Raw genomic sequence first — 23692 nt, forward strand, 5'->3', positions numbered from 1 at the left:
TTTTTAATCAGATATGTCTTTTGCAAATATTTTCCAAGCCTGTGGCTTATTGTTTCATTCTCTTAACAGTGTCTTTCACAGAAAAGAAATTTTCAATTTTAATGAAGTCCAGCTTATCAATGATTTCTTTCATGGATTGTATCTAAAAAGTCACTGTCAAACCCAAGGTTGCCTAGCATTTCTCCAACATTGTCTCTTAAAGTTTTATAGTTTTGTTTTTACATTTAGATTTATGATATATTTGAGTTATTTCTGCGACATGTTGGTGTCTGCATTCATTTTTCTTTGCACGTGAATATCCTGTTGTTCCAGCATTATTTGTTTAAAAGACTATCCTTTCTCCTTTGAATTGCCTTTGCCCTTTGGATAAAGGTAAGTTAACTATGTTTATGTGGGTCTATTTCTGTGCTCTCCTTTTTCATTGATTAGTTTGCCTCTTCTTTCAAAAATACCACACTGTCTTGATTACAGTAGCTGCATAGTAAGTCTTTAAGTTGGGCAATGAATCTGCTAATTATTCTAGAGTCCAGTCTCTAAAAGCAAAACTGTGGGGTCTCTCAACTTGGGTTTTACACAGCAAATCTACTTGAACAAATGGAACCACTGCTACAATGCTGTGCCTGTTAGAAACACCATCAGTGGTCAGTTTAGCCAGACAGAATGATTATCCGTGTTTAAAATATCTCACAATTAATAAACATTATTAAGAAAAATAGTATTAAACACCCTTTAGAAAAGTGCTTAAAGAAAGGCACTTTCAGAATACCCCTTTAATTAATGAGTTTAAAATTAGGATGTGGTGGTGTAGTTTCTTTTCCATTTCTCCATGTGTATTTAGTCAGGTGACTGGTAATTTCAAGTTGAGGTCTCAATTATTAAATTTTCTTTCCTTTGTTGCATTCCTAAGTATATTATTTGCTGAAAATGTTCCATTTAATATTAGTAATATTAACCATGAAGTAACTAACTGATCAAGAGAATTATTTTTAAAAATCTATGCACATAGGTAAATAAGCTGCCCTAGCAGTTCCCTTCTGTTACTGTCTAGTCATCAACTAAAGAAACATCAAGTGAGAATAGGGGGCTGAGTGGTGGCCTTCTGATCATTACGCTTCTATATTCAGAGACAGGGTTGACCCTTACACCCACCTGTCCCAGCCAACATACAAGCCTAATTTAAAGCCCCATTCAGACCTAATCAAACTCCACATCAAACAGTGACTTCAATACCTCTCAACTAAATTCAAAAACAGTGTAATTAGTAATCATCCTAGTTAGCACATCTCCAGCAGTGAATAAAATTGCTGTGGATTAGCAGGATTCTAATCAGTAGGATTTTAAAAAATATGTATCTTGAAAGGGCTTTTAGATGGAAGAAAACATTAAACAACCAAAAATTCAAATTTCCATTTCAGATTTTTATGTCAGGAATATTCTTGACTATATATTTGTGAGCCTGCATCCTTTCAGTAACCTACATAAGAATACAAGTCTTTCAAAAATTTTTGGTACTGTAAAATATATACGTTTGCAGATTTTATATAACATAATATGTAGTAAAATTACTTTATAGAGCTCTGATTTTTGTTCAGTATGAAATAAAGTAGAGTGTATAAAGTTCCCTCTCTTTCAAGAAAGACAAACGCTTGCCTTCATTGCCCTTTTGACTTCCAGAAATTTCCAGCACCAACCCTCACCCTGCTCTACTCATCTAATTATTAATCATGACCTGTTCCCAGAAAGTCCCATCAGGCCTTCAATTAGCAATCACCAAAGGCATACTATCGATTAATTAATACAGCCAACTAGTCTATTTCACACTTAGGCATTTCTGTTGGCTTCATTATTGATGATCATTAATGCTAGTGGTGGTATGAATGAAAGGTGCTTCAACTAGGAGTCATAAAGATGGGCACTAGCCCTGCATCTGACATTGCCAATCTCCACGTCCCGCTTTACTTTCTCTTTCCCCGAGGATCAAAAGATATGAAGGTCCCAGGTTCCCTGTGTACTCCAAACGGGAGAAACCCCATTTAGAGTCCCTACTGCATTCCAGGCACTGTGCTGGGTGCCTTTCAAACATTGCTAATTTAAGTTCTGTTGCAAACCTTTTCTACATTTAAACTCAAGAGACTTATCTCTAAAGTCCAGGCTGTTTGCAATAAAATATGCTGTTTTTCAAAGGAGATAAGATCAATTAAAGCTCTCTGAAACTTTTAAAACGAAGTCCAACTGAGAGTATAATACTAAGGATAACGGATGACAATAATGAAAATAAAGACTGCTTACTGGCGTGTTTTTAAAATCACGATTTGAAAAAAGACAAGGCAAAAGCCTTAATATATTTTTCATCTCATTTGTGTTAACTCTAAGGTTTAAGTTTCTCAAGTAGATAGCATTACCTTGGCATATTTATTGGGAAACATTTCCAAATGTTAGTAAATTTCATTTTCCATTTAAATACTTGTAGGTGTCTACAGAGCACAGAAAAGATAAGCAGCCAACTATTCTTCACGTTTTGCGTGTGGATTCTGGGTTTCCTTCCCTCTGTGGACCCTTTGGCACATTTCTGCTCTGCCCACTCCAACGTGATAAACTGCTCAAAGAAAGTGGGAAATAGTTCTATTCTTAGCAGGGACAGACTCTAATTATGAAAAAAACTTGGCTCTGAATTAAAAAATAATCCAGAGTTAATTATTGATAACTTTATCTGTTTCACACTCTTGGTAATGTGTCTTTCGTTGGCATGAATGAGTTCGTGATGGTTTTTCGCAATTTCCTCCCTGAACTGAATAATGACTGTGTCGCTTTATTGCCCCTTACAAAGCCATTCCATAGGTCCATTAACCCAGCAGATCCCTACTGCGTGCCCGCTCTAAGCCCGGGCAGACGAGCTGGGCCTTCAAGGGACTCACAGGCCTATAGCCCTCAGACAGCACCCACTACATCACATTCTCTACCGACTCCGCTGGCTCGGTGCTGGCAGGCACCGGGGGACAGTAACTGCCGTCAAGTCACTCGGCTGGACAGCAGAGCATCGATCAGCAGTTAGCAGAGCCCATGGTATTTGGACTTAGAGACTGAGGGGCAGTGGGCAGCGTCTTCAGGATAACCTAGCCCAGATGTCCCACCTCGGGTCAGGCTATTTTGAGCACAGCTGTCAGCTTTTCCATCTTAGAAGGCACCGGCGTCCGGGTGGGAACGCACTGACAATCATGAGGAAGGAAGGTGGAAAGTTCTTGTGATTAAGTGAAAGTATTCCTCCTCTGGAGCATTTACCAACTTTTTAGAGTATACTTAATACATCCGTGTACTCACAACCTTTTCCAAGGTAGTGGATCATTGAAGACACCTGTCATGTTTCCCTGAGTCTTTTCCTTTTCAGTATAAATGTGTTCAGTTTCTTCCAAGCTCACTCCAGACAAACAGCCCTTCCATTTTCACTCTCCCGATAAACATTCTCTGGATGCATTCTTTATTTTTTCCTCTTAAATCTGGGAAACAACTGAACTCCCAGTCTGACCCCTTACGTTCTAAGCACTCTCCTCTGTTAATGTAGCCTCAGTTAGCACTGGCTTTGTTTATTTGCTTGTTTATTTCTTAGCAGTTGTTTCATTCTTAAAATTAAAAATAATAAAATTATTTTGCCAGAATTTTTTTAAAGAACACAGGAAGAAACTACCCAACAAAGAGAGGCGCAGGGAAGGGAATTAAGGGTCCCACTTCGGAGAACACAGGGAGTAGAAAGCCAGCATGGGAAGTGGAGGAAGGTGGGGTGCCGCCGACACGGAAGCCTGGGTGGCTGTGTTCCTAAGGGGGGGATGAGCTCAAGTGTGCACCACGCTCATCGCTCCGTAACGATTCTGAGGGCATCTGAGAATCCTGAAGAGCCTCGGGTTCATCGTGATGAATATTTATCGTCGCTGTGTCACAGTGTGCCGCCTGCAGCCGCTGCGTGAGAGGCATCTGTGGGTCTGATTATGCTGAAGCTGCCTGCACTGCACGCTCAGGGAGACCGCTGATTAACAGGAGGCTCCATGCCTAAGTGCTCGCTGCAGTTTTCTGGTTTTTTTATATGTGCACACAATTCTTTTCTAAATTAACATTCCTGGAGAAGAAGACACATTAAATTCTATCCAGAAAAAATAGTAAACGAAGTTAGTAATGGATAAGAACCTCAGAGCCAGGTATTGTCTCTCGACCTTGGTAAAGGGAGCATCAAATGGAAAGGGGGGAAGAAACTCATGCAAGTGATGCCCAGACCAGGGATTTCTCAGGCCTGTGGCTGGGCCTGAGAGGCTACATTCTAACAAGCTCCATCCTATGCCCATAGTGCTCATCTTTGGGTCACACCCTGGAGTGACAAAGGGTAGAAACACAGCGCTTCTGGATCTTCCTGCCCTCTTCACGTCTTTGGCTCCAACCACTGGTCACTGAAAGCTCAGGGGAAAATTACAGCCACAAAGTATTCATGCTGTGCCTTTTGCTTGGAGGGACAGTCCCACTGGGCTATCATAAAACCAACACGTAAAGACATTTGTGCCTCAAGACATTTCTCCTCTAAGGCCTTCCTAAAATAGATCTTCAAAGAGCGCTCTTAGCCATGGATTCAAAACAAACAAACACACTTTCCTATTGAACAATTTAAGCCTCTAATCTCAACATCTAAAATTATCATTTTTTCCCCCATTATTCATTTTTAAACCAAATTTCACTTAGTAAACATCTGACTTTGACATACACTTACTGCAAAATACAGATTTTTGTTTCTAAACTATGGTCAAAACTAACTTTTATTTCCTGAAGGGAAAATAGAGCAATTTGAAAACACCAAATAAAATTGATATCTTTCAAAACTCATTAAAATTAGCAAATGTTTGAGTGCTAACAGCTATTAGGAAAGTTCTGTAAAATAGTTGATTCCTCTAAACAGACTAGGCATTCCACCTGCAATCATACTTATATTATTCATTTGCATGGATAATCTGTTTTAACTAGAAAGATGTAAAATTCTAAGTGAATTCTAAATGAGCTGAATTTGAAATAGGAAGTTTTCATAAAGTACACAGTAAATATTTGAACCAAATAAGAAACAGTTCTCTTTGGGTTTAGTTGAGTAATTATTTTTATGTTTCAATTTGTTTTAATTTAATCATTTAAAAAAGTATAGATTCCATTTTGGTTAAAGTAGATTTTAGTGTGTGTTGTATGAAGAAATAACCTACACAAGTTATAATTTATTTTAGTTGAGTATTTGAGTTCATTTCTATTTTCAGCAAATATGATTTATTTCAGCTCCTTTTGGTTTGGTTCCATATTATATAGTTTATACAATAATCATCTTAAAAAGTTCACCTTGCATTTCAAAGTACTTTTTAATTCAAAGTAATTTCAGAACTCATAACCTGACGTCTCAGGTATGTCCAGGCTCATGCGCGAGGCGCACCCAGAGGCACACCCACCCAGAGGCTGCAGAAGAGTCACTGTTAAGCCATGCTTGGTGTCCCTCTGCCCTCTTCTGGCAGCAAGTGAGATCTCCCTTTGAAAATTTTAAACTTACCTCCAGTTAATTGTTTTTTCCTCTCGCAGAATTGCAGTTCGAAATACTTTATGAAGCAGCTGGACAGGTCATTAAGAGTTGTCTTAGCATGTCCAAAGGCTTCTAAAATGCACATGACCTATAGTAAAAGAGAACGATTTCTTGAACTACTCAGTTCTTTGGATTTTTTAAAACTATAAAATTAGAGAAAGATAGCAAAGATGAGGGAATTATTCCATTACCTAAGAGGTTCTCTATTGCTCAGGTAACAACATGTTGGATTTTTGAGGTCACTCTCCTCAGCTGCAAACTGGAGTAGTGCCTCTTATCCATGGTTTACTTTCCAAGGTTTCAGTTACCCGTGGTCGTGGTCAACCATGGCTCAAAAATATTAAATGGGAAATTCCAGAAATAAACAATTCATAAGTTTTAAATTGTACACCATTCTGAGTAACATGAAATCTCCTGTTTACTCCCTCTATTCCATCCAGAAAGTGAATCACCCCTTTGTGCAGCGTATCCACGCTGTATGTGCCACATGCCTGTTAATCACGCAGTAGCTGTCTCGGTTATCCAATCGACTACGGAGGCATCCATGTGCTTGTGCAAGTAGCCCTCATTTTACTTAATAATGCCACATTCACATAACTTTTATTATAATATATTGTTATAATTCTTTTATTTTGTTGTTGTTAACGTTTCACTGTGCTTAATTTATAAATGAAACTTTAATGCAGGTATGTATGTACAGAAAATGCGCACATAGATAAAATGTGTGAATGGAAAATCATATGTCTGTATGGTGGTGTGGCTTTGGAGGGAAGAAATTAAAGTTAATATAAGCAATAGAATATCTATTAAAAATAATAAATTCACTTAAACACTGGATTATAACCTTCTTTTAACTCTTACTTTACACACTCTTTTCAACACTGAGCCCCTGCATTACCCTCCCCCTACCCCGTTACTGCTTCAGACCAACCATTCTTTCCCACAGAAACAAGAATAAGAATTCTAGATGAAGCTGAGTACCCAGCCTTTCTTATTCCCATGTGTTCTCTTTCAGAAGTGAGGAGTTTGAGACTTTAAAGGGCTGTTAATAAAGCTCCTCAGATAAACCTGGCATTGGAAATTCTTTTTTGACGTGTTTCTTTAAATACCGAATATAGAACAAACACCATTTTTTCTCATAATTTATGGTACCTGTGATAATGATTATGACCAAGAAATTCTCCAAACAGCATGAAAATCTGGAAGGTTGAAGTTGTTTTTCTATCTTTCAAAATACTGTAAAAATAATATTAAATTCGGTTCCTACATCAGCCACAAGAGGGAGCAAAATAATACCTTATTGAACCACTGAGTCCTGGCTCCTCATAATTATTTCAGGTGACAATATTTTTGAGAATTTTAAACTAAATTTAAAAAAAACACAAAACTTTGCTCCTATTTTTTAATTGCCTGGATACTGCTAGACTAAGGCACTCAATTCGCCTGGAAGTAGTTTATATTTTGAAAGATTAAGAAACAACATTTTGATGTTAATCAATTATTAAGTTCTGATAATAGTGAAATATACTAAAACATCTGTTTAGGCAGTTTGATCTTTGGGAGAGAAACATATACTAAATATTTTCAAAAACTCAATGCTTTAAGTCTCTTTATACTAATCTAATTTTAAAGATCAGTGAATTATAGTAGGTATGGAAGAAATGTTTTCTGAAAAATAATTATAAACAATATTTATGAAGGTACTGTTTTTGCTTATTTTGCAATAATTTGACATTAAATAAATATATAGTGAAATTAATAATGCAATTACATTACATTTTAAACATTTATATTATCACATTAAAGAACTGTTTAAAAGCTCATTAAAAGGATTAGAATATGTTTTTAAAAATATTTGGGCTTCTAGTTTTTAGGGTTGTATCTGATAATAAACTGAATTTTTATTATTATAGAAAAATTACATAAAAGATAATCAATGGCGTGCCCAAATAGAAAGTGTACGGTAACTGTTCAATGTGTGTGCTTTGGAGTGAGAAGTAGCTGCCCTTACATTCCAGCTCTGCTAATGACAAATCATATCACATTGAGCAAATTTCTTAAATTCCCTGAACCTCACTTTACTGCATTCTAACACAGGAATAACTCCTTCAGTGGCTATAACTGTCAGGTGCATAAAGTCCTCAGATTGGTGCCTGGCACATACTAAGCATTCAACAAATAATGATGATTAATTTTATGTTTGCTAATAATAATATAAATTTATATATATAACCTTATATATAAATTTTTATGGTATTTATGTATGTAAAGTTATATATGTATATACGTAAAGTTATACATATACACACATATGTATGTGTGGATATATGTGTATGTGTATACATATATTTCTTTTAATCCTCACAATTATTGTGTTTATTTTACAGAACATAAAATTGAGAAATTAAATAAGTTTTCCAAAGTTCAGAGCTTTAACTTGTAGAGCTGGGATTTCAACCCAAACAATCTCTCTGTGGGATCAATGTGTTTAATCGCTGCATCATAGGGCTATCATTGCTAGAATAAAAATGAATCGTACATACAAGGCATAAAACTAAAACCATTTAACAAAATATAAACACTCATATGGCATTCTCTCATTATGCACTTGTGGTTCATAATTCAAGATTAAAACACCAAACTCAAACTAACCAGCAGTTTTTATCTTTAATTAGCCACTTGGCCAAAAGGTGGCACTAGACAAATGCGGTAAGAGGAATACTGAAAAAAATGCAACAACAACAAAAAGATATTCCACTATTCAACTTGATTTTGAAACAAAATAATGAGATTATTGTACAGTAATAAAACTTTCCATTTAAAAATGTAAGCAAAGGGAAGTCAGTCTATATTTCCTCAGTGCTTAGTGACTCATTTTATTGCCATGATTTTTTCCTATTCACATTAATGGTATTTTTTTCCTATAAAATTTTAATAATTATGCCACTAAAAGTTATGCACTATTATCATGGCAGTAGTTAACCTATTGTATTTTCTAAAAGTTAAAATCTGTGGCCCCCTCAATACAAATGGCTCAATCTATCTGACCTTATCGCTGGGCTCTGTGAAACAAAGTAATGACTTTGCCCAAGAAATGTTTAAGTAATTTGAATGAAAATGAATGTTTCTTAAAGCTGAAACTCAGTTGTGCCAGAATTACTGAAAAGTCTCAGGCAGTCCCCGCCCACCCACCCCCCAAAGAAAACATGACTCTTATGTTCCAATAAACCATGGAAAATCCCCTGCTTCCACAGTTTGAAACTGAAATATAGGGGTTATAAACAACAGCCTTCTAAACTGAGCTTATCTGTTTTGAAATTATACAGGGAAACAAAAGCAATAACAATGGTGATGGGATTCACACCCACCTGCCCACTGTAAAGCAGTCAGAAGCCACAGCAGAGGCAGGATGTAAACCTAAGCAGACTTTTAAGATGGGGCCACTGAGGTGCTAGACTAAAATTCAGCTGTGTGCCTACATAAAATGACTAACATCGCCTCTGGAGCTCGGTGCTGGGCTCTCCTTCACTGTCCTGACACCAACTAAGTGTCTTTCTCCTCCTCTCTGCACCCTCTTCATGGGCAGTGCTGTTTACCACGACACCATGGAACTTATAAACGGCCAGCTTCCTCTCAAACACCTTCATTTCCTCCCCCCCACTCCATATAACAATCCTTAATTTATAAATCTTTAATTCTGCCTTCAATGGGAACCACAGGAAACATGTTCTCTACTCCCCAGTCTCCGCATGACTCTGAGACCATCCCGATGTGTCCCTCCTTATGCCATCCTAATGTATCCCTACCACTGTTTCACTGTGAATTCTTTGGTAACTGTTGGTTAAAATAACCTTCAAATACTGTTTTTGGTTCACACTATACTAAAACCCAGGGCAAAATTGTCTGGGCTAGACTCACCCAGTATTTCCCAATGGAAGGTACCATGTGTGCGTGAGGTGCCCACGTGGCCCCTTGTGGCAGCATCTTGCCTGCGTCTTGCTCGCGTGGGACCTCGGAGGGATGTGTCACCATCTAATCTGGATGGAACTGCTCTCTAACTCAGTCCACTCGCTTCTCGCCTTTCAGGGCCATCCAACAAAGGTTCCTTTCCTCTCATTCTGCGCCGACCATCAAGCCTTCTACTACACAGCTCCATATTTCAAGGATGTTCTTTTCTACTCATCTCCTTAACCAGATTTTTCTTTTATGCAGCTCATCTCTTAAAGATATGTAATCTCACTGAACTTCTGTGATGTTATAAAGATTTATGGTTGATTCATAAATTTAGCCAAAGCTTATATGCAATTCCCACATACACTTGGACACTGTGCAAAAACTAGGGCTGGGTAATATTTTGGAAATGAATGATATTCATGCAGATAATAATTTAAAGGAAAAGCAAAAAAAAGCATAATGGGATTGAACTTTAAGCCACATCAAACCTGAAAAATATTGTTTGATGAGACTAGAAATCACTTATTTATGATATCCTTAATTTGCCATGAGAAATGAATAAAGAAAAAAAAGAATTAGAAATCATTTTACTTAAAATTTGCATTGATAGTATAATATTGATTCCAAGATTTTAATTAATTTTGGAAGAGTTAGATCTCTCTTATTCAAAGAAATGCAACTTGGAATGTATTCACTTAAGCTAAAATGCAAAGCCAATTTACCTAAAGTAATCTAGAATGCACTTTAGAAATTACAAAGCCTGCTCTTTCTCAAAGGATCGTTTTAATAAATGATTGCTTTAGTCTATAATTCACAGTGGAGACTGTGGTTTCTTGTCATTATAATTAAGCCAGCAGATCCTGTTATTCTATTAGTTAACCTGAGTCTATTTTATAACGGTGTTGTTGTGTAAATTCTCTAACCCTTAACTGTCAGTAGTCAGCATATTGCAACATCTGAACAAAAAGGATAATTTATGCTTTTCTTTCCAAGTCAACCCGAAATGTAAAATTATTTTGAGCTGTGTTGTAGAATTATGCAGTTGCTCAATTTTCAGGTCGAGCTTAATAAATGGCTATGAAGTGAAGTCATTAATGAGCACGTGATACCATGAATACACCACAGTACTTATTTATTATTTATTACATATTCTTCATAAAGAGAAAAATCTCCAGAATCAGGCATATGCTTGGGAATCCATAAAAGCAGATGTAATCGTTATCAAGGACTTCTTATTCAAAAGTAGAAAATATAAGGAAATAACATTTATCTACTGATTAAATGTAAATTCCTCTTATTTCTAAACGAGGAATCCAATACTAAATTTCCAGAATAGTCCCATGTAAACACTACCATGGCAGAAATAACTCTGATCTGTAGCCTCGAAGTAAAAGGGGCAAGTGAAACAAAACCAACCACAAATAGCACAAGACTCACTGTGCAATGCATTTCTAGGTTTTTAATGTTTGAATCTTTGGAAGACATTGCTTTAGGGAATGATCTAAGATAATAGCAACTGTTTTTACTCCAATGCAATCAGACTTTTAAATATACAGCTGCTGAATGAAATGCAGAGGTCCTTCTGCAAAGGCGCTGCATGGAGGCCTGTGCAGGGAGAATCTGGAGGAACAAGCCACGTAAACTTGAGACTGTATCGTTATGTTTGCAATGTGTGTGCCAAGAACATGTGTACTGCTACAGCATGGCTTATGATGTGTATAATGTGGTTTTTTGATTAAGGAAATGATATAGGATACTGGGACATCATTTTCTTGCGTGTCATGCAGAGAATGTGGATTTATTTTTCACAAAACATATTCTTCTTAGATGTGTGAGGAACTGAACATAATTTTTGACATACAGTTAATGTGTTTTTGGCCTGGGGATGAAGATTTACTTTCTGCTCACCAATGCCCTTAAGGTTTCCTGTTGTCAATTCTTTTACATGCACTGAAACTTTATTATCAGCTTCCAATAATCCCCCACAAGGCTGCTTATGGGGTCAACCCTGCCAAATGCATCAACACGCCAAAGTGGCACTTTCTATGGGAACAACCACCTCTAACTAAATTACATGTTTTCAATCCAACTGTTGTGAGCTAATAGGAAGAGAATATGTTCCAAACATTTTAAAATATATACAAGAAAATAAAAGTTCACTCTAACAATATAAATTTATACCAAGCCTCAATCTTCTTTCTTTATTTCCACAAATTTTGACCAACTTACGGTCAAAGGTATGGTACATTATGTGTCACCCTTTATTTTTAAATAAGATATTTCTTGGCTCAACATACTGTCCAAGCCAAATAAGAAACTTACGTGTTTAAACTTGGAATCAAATATAGGCCTGCTGGCGCCAGATCTACAGGTCAGGTGTCTCATTATTTGTTTGCTGGCTTCAGTCTTTCCAGACCCTCTTTCTCCACTAAAAGAAAAAGGAGAGAAAAAAAATATAAGTTTATTGTTTTGGAAAATATAGCAAAAAATGAATAACCACCGATAATTTTCAGGTACAATGTTAATAAGGAGTAACACAACTTTTAATGCGTTTATGGTATAATTTTTCTCTTCAACTTGATTCATTCATTCAAAATACTTGGTGAATGTCTACAGTGTCAGGCACCCTATGGGGTTCAGGTGCTAGGGCTCCCAAGGAACAGGATGCGTCCAGCATCTTACAGTACAGAGCCACATAGCACACGTGAATGACAGCAGAAAGGTGTTAGGTGGAACCAGGGACACGATCAACTTATCCTCAAGTTTGTAAATGACAGTGAGGTGGATGAAGCCAGGCGACAGGCCCCTGCCCTGGAAGCGAGCGCATCCAGAGCCGCATGGCCTGGCCTTGTGAAATCTTTCTGCACCTTCCAAACAAGAAGCTACATCACATCTTCCCTGGAAAAGTCATCCCATCTTTCTGAGCTTTCCTTCTGCTTTCTTCTGAATGAATATAAAGCGTGCAGTTAGTAAGATGGTCAGAGGTGAGCCGAGTGCTGACACTCAGCAGACCCTAAAATGGCCCGTGTCCTCCTGAGGTTGCTGTCAGTTCCTTCAGCCCATGTGTCCCACTGTCCTTCAACCTAGGAATAAGCACTAACCTACTTGTTATTTTTAATGACAATACTTTTGGTATTTCCCAGGCATACCTCATAACATACCTAATTCCTATAAATAATCATATATTATACTCCTGAAATTAGAAGATATACTATTAACATAAAATTCTAATACAATAATTACCATACCAAAGTGGTCTGCTATAAAATAACGTTTTTACTGCATCCAGGTAGAATACTCATAAAAACAGTAGTTTGTCTACTAGCCAAAAAGTTAAAAACATATATAAAGCTCTTTACTAGTGTTTTCTCAGGTTTCTCCCGTGAACTTTTGTTCTAATGTATTTGCTTAAAAGATGTTTGTCAGAAAAGAAGAAGCTGAACTTTAATTATTTATTCAGGTCTCAAGTTGTGAACAAATGCTTCTTCTCCCTCCTCCATGCTGACTGCAAACATTTTAACCACTTATAGAGCAACCGCCCAGCAGCCTCAGCAGAGCAGGTGACAGTGACATGCATGAGACAAGCAGCTTCTTTTCTGGGTTCAAAGACCTTTTCTTTTAACCTTCTAATTTCACAGAAGAAACAATCTAGACCTTTCATGATGGAAATTTAATTTCTACAATTATATTTATTGTTACAAAAACTCTATTCACAAAAATAATTAAATGTTTCATGAATCTTTTTTTTTTAATAAGGGTTTTGCTTGCATTCACTCAGTGATAAATCTTGGAAAATACCATTTTCCTTTTTAAAATATCACTCATTCTTTCAAACAAAAGTCACTGAGGGCCTACTATGTGCCAGAGGCTTTACAGGTAAAGAGGTGAAAAATACTGCTCCCTGTGTTACCTACCAAGTATACTCTCAAGTAAACACTAACGACATAAATGATGCATAATTAGAACACAGCAGGGCACAGCAAGCAATGCACCCACAGGGGAAGGAGCAGGTATATCCCCTAGAGGGAACCAGGGAAGACTTCTGGATGAGGTGGAATTTGAGCTGATTCTTGGAGAAGGGGTTGGACAGAGGTAGCATTTATCTAGCATTAAACATCCAATAAGTATTTCCCGAGCTTCTGTGAAGCAACCTGAAATAGGTGGCGAGTGCAGAGTGGTGAATGAGGCAGAAACAGCCTCTATGAAGATGGAAATGCGAGTCCGGCCGGGCGTGGCTCAGCGGTTGAGCGTCAACCTAGGATCCAGGCGATCCGGGTTCGATTCCCGGTCGGGGCACATGCCCGGGTTGCGGGCTCGATCAATGGCTCATCATTGATGTTTCTGTCTCTCTCTCTCCCTCTCCTTCCCTCTCTCTGAAATCAATAAAGATATTTAAAAAAAAAAAAAAGATGGAAATGCAGAGGCCTGTGAGGGTATGGAGCTGACCTGTGGTCATGGGAGTCCCCCTCTGTGCTCCCACCAGTGCACTCACTGGATTGCCAGATTAGGCGCAGGGAAAGTGACAGCTAAAACCACACACATTGTAACTATCTCATAAAACCTCAGCATGGCCACATTTCATTTTTTTTTTAAATGTATCTTTATTGATTTCAGAGAGAGGAAGGGAGAGGGAGAGAGAGAGAGAGATAGAAACATCAATGATGAGAGAGTCATTGATCGGCTGCAGCCCGCAACCTGGGCATGTGCCCTGACCCGGAATCGAACCCCGATCGCCTGGATCCTAGGTAGACGCTCAACCGCTGAGCCACGCCCAGCCGGGCATGGCCACATTTAATTTAAACTGAGCAAAATACAAGGAAATAAAATAGAAATGGGTTAGGATAAGCTTGGCTCCATAGGTGATCATGTTAAAACTAAAATGTCTAATTCAACTTCTTCAAGAAATATTTTTTATCCCAAAATTCAAGTGTATGATTAAACTAGAAATTGGCCAGAGATTTGGGGTTGTGCCAATCATGGGCCCACAAGAATGCTTAAGCTTATTTGAACAGTCTTCTCTGCTCAATTTGTACACAACAGAGGCAGACCCTATACTGCTTATCTCACAGGCTACTTGTGTGTGCAGCAAACAGCATTAATTTAGATTTGCTCAGCATTTACTTAGGATAATGGATATTTGCCACAGATGTTCAAACAATTCATTAAAGCCATCTCACAAGGCCTTTTGGAAGTCAAAGGTAAGGTAGATCATGGTGGATTCCAAACTCTCAGCTATAGCCCAGGAAAAAGATTTGAAAATTATAAAAAAAACTTCCTCAAGATGAAGACTAGTGTGCCACTAGAGCCTATAATTACCAACAAAGTAAGAAATAAAATTAAAATTTGGAAATAAATTTTTTTCTTGCCTAGCACTGTTACAGGGCATCTATTCCAGGGAAATTTGTTTTGATTCCCAAATCTTAAAAATTGTCTGTTGCATATGCTAATTATAGGACACAATATACACTGAATAAGTGAACTTCAGGCAGCATATTTAGTTGAGTTCTACATTTATTAATTTTAATGTATTAGAATAATGTGGAAAGTCTTTATATTAGTAAAGACAATCAAGGAGGTAGAGACGCTACAGAAAAACACTAATCTTGAAAGAAGACAGAGAATGACTATAATAATAACAACTCTTTGTGATCACAGGTTTGTTCTTCAATTCTGGACACCAAGACTAGGAGATACCCTCTTGAAAGTTAATACAAAAATTTTTCAGAGTAAGTGGTTGACGCATAGCATCTTAGCCTTTAAAAATGTCCCAAAGGAATATTAGTTCTGCAGAATATTAACAATTCCTAACAGAAAAAATATTCCATGAGCAACACATAGATACATCTTTGGGTTACAGGTATCTTTACTGAAAAACAGCTAGACATTGTAAAGTCTGTAACAAGCAAACTTCCAAAGGATATGAAACCATTGGTTCCTCAGAGTTTCTCTAGGGACCAATATCTTTCACAAAATTAAGTGGATTCAACAAACTTATGTAAATCCATGGATTTGTGGCTATAATTTTAGGGGAGATTGGGCTGGGCTGTTGAAAGCCTCCTCAGGATAGCATCAGGGAGCTGGCCATGCACTGGGGTCAGGCTATGAGAATGATCGCACTTCATTCTGTGGAATTTTTTTTTTGGTGTAAAAAATTTTTGCTCCAATGTAATTCATACTCCTAAGCATCTTCATATTTATGAGCTAATGCTACCATTACATTTCAACAAAAATAATTTTGGTGAAATATGAGCAAAACTAAATACCTAGAAGCAGGTGGGAAATCTGCAAGCTAATAACTTTTATTTTGCATTTTGGGCAGCCGCACGTTTTGGAGGACTGTGGTACAGGCTCACTCCCATTGGGCGCCTTTCCTTCCCCACGTGTTCTAAGGTTTGAAAGCAAAAGCACTCTGGTTGTAAGTAGCAAATCTTCAAAATGAACTGAGCTGCAGGTTAAGTTTGCTCACATTGATTCAGCCACACTTGGGGCTATTTCCAACAAGGATGTTTCTCCTTTGTAAGGAGTCAAGTGTACTTATTGCAAAGATATCCTGGACTGGAACATGCTGAGGAAGTAAAGAGATGCAAACCCTAAGAAATGAGGACATTTTTACAGCCAAGCGCCCGAGCAGGGCCGGGCCGGGGGGCAGCGGGGGTTACCTGAGGATGAAGCACTGGGGGCGCTGCTGCTGGAACAGCTGGTGGAAGGCCCTCTCGGCGCAGGAGAAAATGTGCGGCGGGAGAGACGGGCAGGGCGGCCCGGCGTGGCCCCGGTACAGCCGCGAGACCTGCAAGACAGCGCAGCTGAGGAGGCCACCTCCCCAGGAGGCCTCGGGACCCCGCAGCCCCGCTCAGCCTGCAAGACAGCGCAGCTGAGGAGGCCACCTCCCGGGGAGGCCTCGGGACCCCACAGCCCCGCTCGGCCTGCAAGACAGCGCAGCTGAGGAGGCCACCTCCCGGGGAGGCCTCGGGACACCACAGCCCCGCTCGGCCTGCAAGACAGCGCAGCTGAGGAGGCCACCTCCCGAGGAGGCTTGGGGACCCCGCAGCTCCGCTCCACCTGCAAGACAGCGAGGCTGAGGAGGCCACCTCCCGGGGAGGCCTCGGGACCCCACAGCCCCGCTCGGCCTGCAAGACAGCGCAGCTGAGGAGGCCACCTCCCGGGGAGGCCTCGGGACCCCGCAGCCCCGCTCAGCCGACCGATTTCCAAAACAGGGAGGTGAATGTATCTCCAACACTGAACCTCATCTGTAACGACAGAACGTTTGTAAAGCGATGCCCTTCTCAGCACATCTGAAGCACGCATAATGACAAAACAGAGGCCACGTCCCATCTTCACAGCGAGGTCCACAGGCTTTAAATGACTCTGCTGTATTTAAGAAGAGAGACTCGCAAAACTCCCGTTTAATAACCACGAAGCGCGCCGAAACCGTGATGATTGACATCAAATGCAATTTCTCAGCCACATTTCGTTTCAGTCGCAGAAGGTAGGAAGGCTTTTTCATTTGAATAGAAGGCAGTTGCCACTGGAACACACATGAATTCATAATTTTCTCGGAAAAACAAAATTTTAATTAACTTAATTTCAGTGACAGTGATTTATGATGATTGCCATGGTGATTCCGTGCCAGGATTTTTAGTCCTTTTGAGTTTCTAGTCCATTTACATGTGAATAACAATGAAATAACAGGAAGGCTTCTGAGGCAGGAAGAAATATCAGGCAAACTATTTTTATTTTACAATGTAAGTGGTCTCTTTCCTCAAAGATGTCAAGATGGGCAAGTTCAAGAGAAGGGTGAAGACGCTCTCCCTACTGAGGAGCCTGGGGCGGGCTGGATCAGGGTGCCCTGCATGGGGCCTGGATCTTGGGCTACCTGGGCACCGCTGGACAGTGGGACAAACTGAACGAGGCCTCTGGATCAGGCGACAGCTCCACAGCGGCAGTAACTTCCTATTTTTGATGGTTGTGTGGAGGTCAGATAGGAGAGTGATTTTGTTTGTAGGAAATGTATGGCACGTGTCGTCAATGTTGATAGCACAACATGCCAGATGATTATTTGAAAATGGCTCAGGAAAAAAGTTGTTTGTACTATTTGTCTATAAGTTTTCCATAAGTTTATAGTTATTTAAAATTATAGGGGAAAAGAGTGTTTAAAAGCAGAATAAATGATCTATGGTTATAAGACATACTTCGGTGAATCTCACAAACATCATGTTGAGTGGAATCTATCAGATACATACGAGAACACACTATCAGGCCCATTTACATAAAGTACAAGAGTAGGTAAAACTCATCTATGCTGTTAGGCATCAGGTTGGTGGGACCTTGGGCAAGGTGTTAGAAGTGATGCAAAAGGAGCGAGAGTGAGGCTTCTGGAGAGCTGGTAACGTTCTGCCTCTGAGTACTCATGAACATTTACTAGTCTGCACACTTAGAAATGAGCACTTTCCCACATGCATTATATCTCATTATGAATTTCAAAAAGCCCAAATCATTAAACACTGTGGTTCTGGTACAGCCACTAAAGAAAGAGACCACTAGAAGACACCACAGAACCAACGCAGGACATGCCTGGGTAGGGAACTAATGCATGACATGGTCCTGCATCACTTATCAGTATAGTAAAGAGTGGTGCTGAGAAACTGACCATAAATTCGTAAAGGGAACAAACGTTGAATTTTATCTCATGTCATGTGTAAAAATAAATTCCAGATGAATCTAAGTCACCAATATGAACAGCAAAGCTTAAATAATTTATTTTTTAAATTTTTATTGATTGAATGATTTTAGAGAGGGAAGGGAGAGAGAGAAACAGCGATTTGTTGTTCCACCTATTTATGCACTCATTGGTTGATTCCACTTATTTATGCATTCATTGTATGTGCCTTGACTGGCGATCAAACTCACAACCTTGGTGTATTCAGATGATGCTTTAACCAATGGAGCTACCTGGCCAGGGCAAAGCTTAAATAATTTAGATAATTATATAGAATAGTGCTCTCATGACTTGGGTAAGGAAATGAAGATCACAAACAAGTTATAATCGTAAAGATAGGTCGATCTCACAACATTACATTTAACAATTCTTGTGCAGCCACAAACACTATAATAATAAAATAAAAAATCAAAGCAAAGACAGAGAGGAGAATAAGCTGTGCATATAATCAATAAATTATCAGTATTTTCTAAGTGATGCTTAGAAATCAATGAGAGAAAAACTGGAAATAAAAGAAAAAATTGGTCAAAGAATATAAATGGAAAAAAGTGGCCAAAAAATATGAAAAAAGATGCAGAAACTCTCTGGTAACCAGGGAAGTAGCATTTCAAACAATAAGGCAACGTGTTACACATATAAATATTGGCAACTTTATCAAAGATAGTTTAATAAGAGTAATAATGGATTACATTTGCTATGTGCTTGCTCCTGTTCTCAGCACTCACTCTCCCATCCAATCCTCCCAGAAACCTATGGCTTGGGCATGAGAATCATCTTCCTTTTAACAGATAAAGAAATAGACGCAAAGAAGTTAGTGACTGGTCCTAGGTCACATGGCTAGTTAGTGGTGGAGCTTGATTTCCTGTCAACCATGTAATTTCCTGTTATTTAGGGAAGTTGAATAAATTTTTATCTCTGTAATCTCAACTCAGCTGCTTTCTCAGCTTGGCGTTATACTATGTTGCAGGTTCTCTGAACACACAGTGTGCACTCTGTCATATCAGCTGTAGCAGTAGAATCTGATAAAGTTGGTGGGATTCATCCTTTCCAGTTACTTCAACTGCAGGATGACCTGATTAGCCGCTTCCAAGGAATTTACAAGAGTCTGCAGCTTTTCTCATTTCAACAGAATATGGTTTGACATCACTGTTTTCTTTTATGTCTAGATGAAAGTTTAAAAGTTGTGTCTGTAATGTAGCAAATTGTGCCGTAAGAAAGTGTAAGCTTTAACTGCCAATCAAACTCCCGTAACTGTGCGGAGAAAATATCAACTCTTCTAACAGAATCTGATTCATTTCACCTTTTTTACTTTTCAAGCATTTCCTGATAGCTTGTTGATGAAATAAATTCACCTGACTCAATTGCTGAGATATCTCTTCCTCAGATAAATTTTTACCAACTGCAGCTTTGAAAAATTTGGTAAACCTTCCAGAACATGCATCCAGTCTGTGGAACCCCAAACACTGGGGTAATCCTGGCTGAGAGGACAAATACAGCCACAGATGCCATCAGTTATTTTGTGAAGAAGCTGTGGGCCCATCAATATAACTGTGTTTTAATACAATAAAATACTATAGGGCATTTAGAATGCATTCACTAGACCCAAACCTTTTAACATGAAAAATGTTTGAAAGCACAACGGTTAATAATTTTTTAAAAAACAGATGCAGTAATATGTCCTCTGAGTGACTTTAAATAGAAAATAATGGCATATGCATTTTATTGCATATGTAGAGTGCATATATATATATATAGTGAATATACAAAAGATTAGATGAGAGCATAATAATTACAGGATAGTGGTCATAATTGATTATAAAAGGAATAAGCGAAGGTGGAACTCAGGCTGTGTTCATAGCACACTGTGTCATCTAACCGAACACACCAAATCGTTAAAGCCTATATTTATTTCCCGTACTACCTAGAAAATAAATGTTACAATTAAACTAGAAAACAATGTCTTCTTGTCACATCTTTAAAGTTGCATCCTGATCACAGGAGTGTGTGAAACAATTCATTTTTTATTTAAAATATATTGTAGCCCGGCCAGGCGTGGCTCAGCGGTTGAGCATCGACCTAGGATCCAGGCGATCAGGGTTCGATTCCCAGTCAAGGCACATGCCCGGGTTGCGGGCTCGATACCCAGTCGGGGGCATGCAGGAGGCAGCTGATCAATGACTCTCTCATCATTGATGTTTCTCTCTCTCTCCCTCTCCTTTCCTCTCGCTGAAATCAATAAAGATATATTTTTTAAAAATATACATATATATATTTTTTTAAAGCTATGAGACTCACATGGTGGTGTGCTCACAATTGTCTATTGTATTATACTTGAACTTTTTGTATTTTTACTTATTGCACAATTTAAAATGAATGTTACAATGATTTGAATGATATTGATGTATACATTATAATTCATAAACCCACTAAGAAGTTGTAGCCCAGCTTTATTTTCTTTCAGGGAAAATTTCTGTTCCTTTAGAAAATTTGCCCCAGCACTCTTTCCCTTCTCTCCAAGTCCAACATGGAACTTAAACTAATTTTGACAAAATACTTTCAAATGAACCTGTTTTATAAAATTCTGTTGAGGTTTTCATTAGATGTTATAAAGAAAAGTGAGATCCAGAGACCCAGGAGCATATATGAAAGTACTTGTGTGTAGAGTGCATTCACATCCCGAATCTGTTTCTTCACACCTCTTTGAGATTACCTATTCTCTTTAGGCTAAGTTTTACTAGAAATTACATGTGGTAGTAGACCTTGAGTGTCTAAATAAAGTTTTGTCATGATAACCAAGCTAGTAACCTTTCTCAGTTCCCTTCTCTCATAAGTCTCCTTTTCATGCAATTTTAGAGTTTTTATTGTAGAATAGTCCATTGCTCCCACCTGGTAATACTTTGCTTGATGCTAATTCTATGCTTTAAAAGTAATATAAATATGAAATAATTTTAATATGATATTATTTTCTCTTTATTTCTATGAAACCTTGAAGATTTTCATTCACATAAATTCTAGTTTTCTAAGTGTTGACAAGCCATTTAACTTTATATCTGTTAGGATTATCATTATTAATATTATCGCTCATTCTCACTTCTGTCTGCATTATATTTTCCACGTAATGCTTTTGTTAATCTAAGATTTCCTTCCATTCTTACCTTTTGACGTGGCCATTAATAGCATACGTCCCCAACACAGGTATTTTTCTGTCCTCAGTTACAAGTGGAATCTGTGCGGTTTTTATTTTTATTTATTTATTTATTTATCTTTGCATTTTGCTTCTAGGGTGTCTACACAGTTCTTAATTACAAAGAGTTTCTTACTCAGCATTTCCACATATCTAACACAACATGTTATATTTAATAGACTAAAGAAATGTTTGTTGGTTTTATAAAGTATTCTTACCCCTGATTATAAGGTTGCTTTGTCTGTTATAACCCATTCAGAAAGATCTGGCTACTTTTCTATTTTCTCCCTTCCCCTGCCTCTTAGGTGTTTAAAATGAGCGATGACACTTGTCTTCAGCATAAATAGGCAGCGTAATACTGAGCCTTTCCCTGTTGATTAGGCTTCATGTAGAACTGTCTGCCTGCTGGCCCCTCAGCACCACCTCTCCCCGGTGACTGTCAGCCTGCGATCAGCACTGCTCACGGGGCAGGCCGCCTCATGGGCAGCGGGCTCGCTGTCATGTGTTTACATCAGTCTCCAAAGGAAGTTTGCCACAAAAGGTGTTCTACGCCCATGATTAATAACCTGCTAGATAAGAAAGGAATATTTTGCAAAGGCTTAATATAACACAGTTAACAGTATTGGTAACAAAAAAAAGTAAGACACAGATGGCAGCTCTGGACTTTCTTTCTCTAACATGAAACATAGAACATGTTCTCCCGGTTTGTATAATCTTTATAGATGTGATCAAATTCAATGTTTTATTCTTTTTCTTTTATTAAACTAACCAACATGGGAAGAAACAAAACTATTTAAATGAAATTTATCATTTAAAACAATAAACACACACATAAATATAATCAATAGATACACGAAAAGAAATGAAACTTTCTCCTGTGTGTCCACAGAACAATGAGATGATTTAAACATGGGTCAGCACATGAGTAGCTGATTTTAAATTACAAGATACTAATATTGCCACACAGGATGCCCACTAATTCAACCTAAAAATTAAACCCTGGTATCTACCTAATATCTATAATTTTATGTGTTATTACTTGTAAGCCAGGGGAGTACAAACTATTTGATTCTACGTAATGTATGTGAATCCACAGCACCAGACACTGTGAAGTTTCACTATGGCCTGTTAAAACTGGGTAATTTTACTGTAAGCTTTATATCAGTGCATAGTTTACCCAAATATATTTATTTTCCTCTTATCTATGTCAGAGTGAGTTGGAAATGATGGATATAAAGAATAATACATATAATTTATAGGCTGAATTCACCATTTTAAGTTTTAATGAAGTGTTCTGGCAAAAATCTCAATGCATTATATTCATTCTTATATTATTAAAGAAAAATGTTTCCTCATGCTTCTCTTTTTTTATCTACCAGCATGTATTTCTGAAAGAACTGTAAATATAACATATTATTTAAAGCCATAAAACTGCCATACTGTTGACACCCTAAAAACAGACCACAAAATAACAGGTTTATTCCATTACAAACTACAACATAATATGACAGTAATGCCATATTACAGCAATTATTTAAATTTTCCCTAATACATAGAATTTCATCTCTAGATCCACAGAAGCATTTATATAATATTTATGTATGTATATATGCACATTTTATTGAATTATTTAAAGCTCACTTTTGTCTCACCATAAGATTATTGTTCACGCTACAATCAAATGTGACAACATAGTCTACGTCAGGAACAATACATCAGCAGTTAGCTTTAAATAGCATGTGTTTATCTACCTCTCTCTTTCTCTCTGAAAGATATATACAGAATTAAAAATAATGCAATTTTAACCAAGCTTAGATATTTGAAAGCAAATGATCTTCAGACACAAATGCAATAAAAAGAGAAATAGCCTATTTTATTGCAGCTATAATAAAGTAGCTGGAAACAGACTAATGATCTCACCACGAACAACTGTAAAATCTGGATAAAATACAAATTAAGCACCTAATTGGAGGCCTCTGAAAATCACCAAAGCAGCTATAACTTAAGGGATCAAGATCTTGGAGCATATAAAAATGCCCCGAGCCAAACAAGATCTCCTGCACGACTTTTTCTCCTTGTACATTGCCAATTTGCAGAGGAAAGCTCAGAGGCCTCATGGAAAATAAACATAAGTGTCTAAAGAGTTCAGCAGAGATCTCAGCAGTTTAACACTGCTGGGAAGACACAATTTCAGGTTCAGGTCTCAGTAACAAAGGAAAGACTATGGACATCACCCCAACTTCTCAAC

General features: G+C 38.0%; 1 protein-coding gene and 1 pseudogene across 3 annotated transcripts in view; both read right to left on the reverse strand.

Moving 5' to 3' along the window:
- MYO16 (myosin XVI) overlaps positions 1-23692 on the reverse strand; it is a 474768-nt gene that overhangs the window by 246755 nt on the left and 204321 nt on the right. For both annotated transcript variants that reach the window (XM_081128844.1, XM_081128843.1), the window contains exons 13-15: positions 16204-16331; positions 11867-11972; positions 5561-5678 (exon numbers count right to left, since the gene is read on the reverse strand). In XM_081128844.1, the coding sequence (XP_080984970.1) occupies positions 5561-5678; positions 11867-11972; positions 16204-16331 (352 nt within the window). The remainder of the gene's footprint in view (positions 1-5560; positions 5679-11866; positions 11973-16203; positions 16332-23692) is intronic.
- On the reverse strand, positions 19312-19800 carry LOC308553517 (COMM domain-containing protein 8 pseudogene; annotated as a pseudogene). Its single transcript has one exon. The product of its transcript is annotated as a COMM domain-containing protein 8 pseudogene (transcript).

The sequence above is a fragment of the Miniopterus schreibersii genome, assembly GCF_964146895.1.
Source record: "Miniopterus schreibersii genome assembly, chromosome: 2".
Classification (NCBI taxonomy): Eukaryota; Metazoa; Chordata; class Mammalia; order Chiroptera; family Miniopteridae; genus Miniopterus; species Miniopterus schreibersii.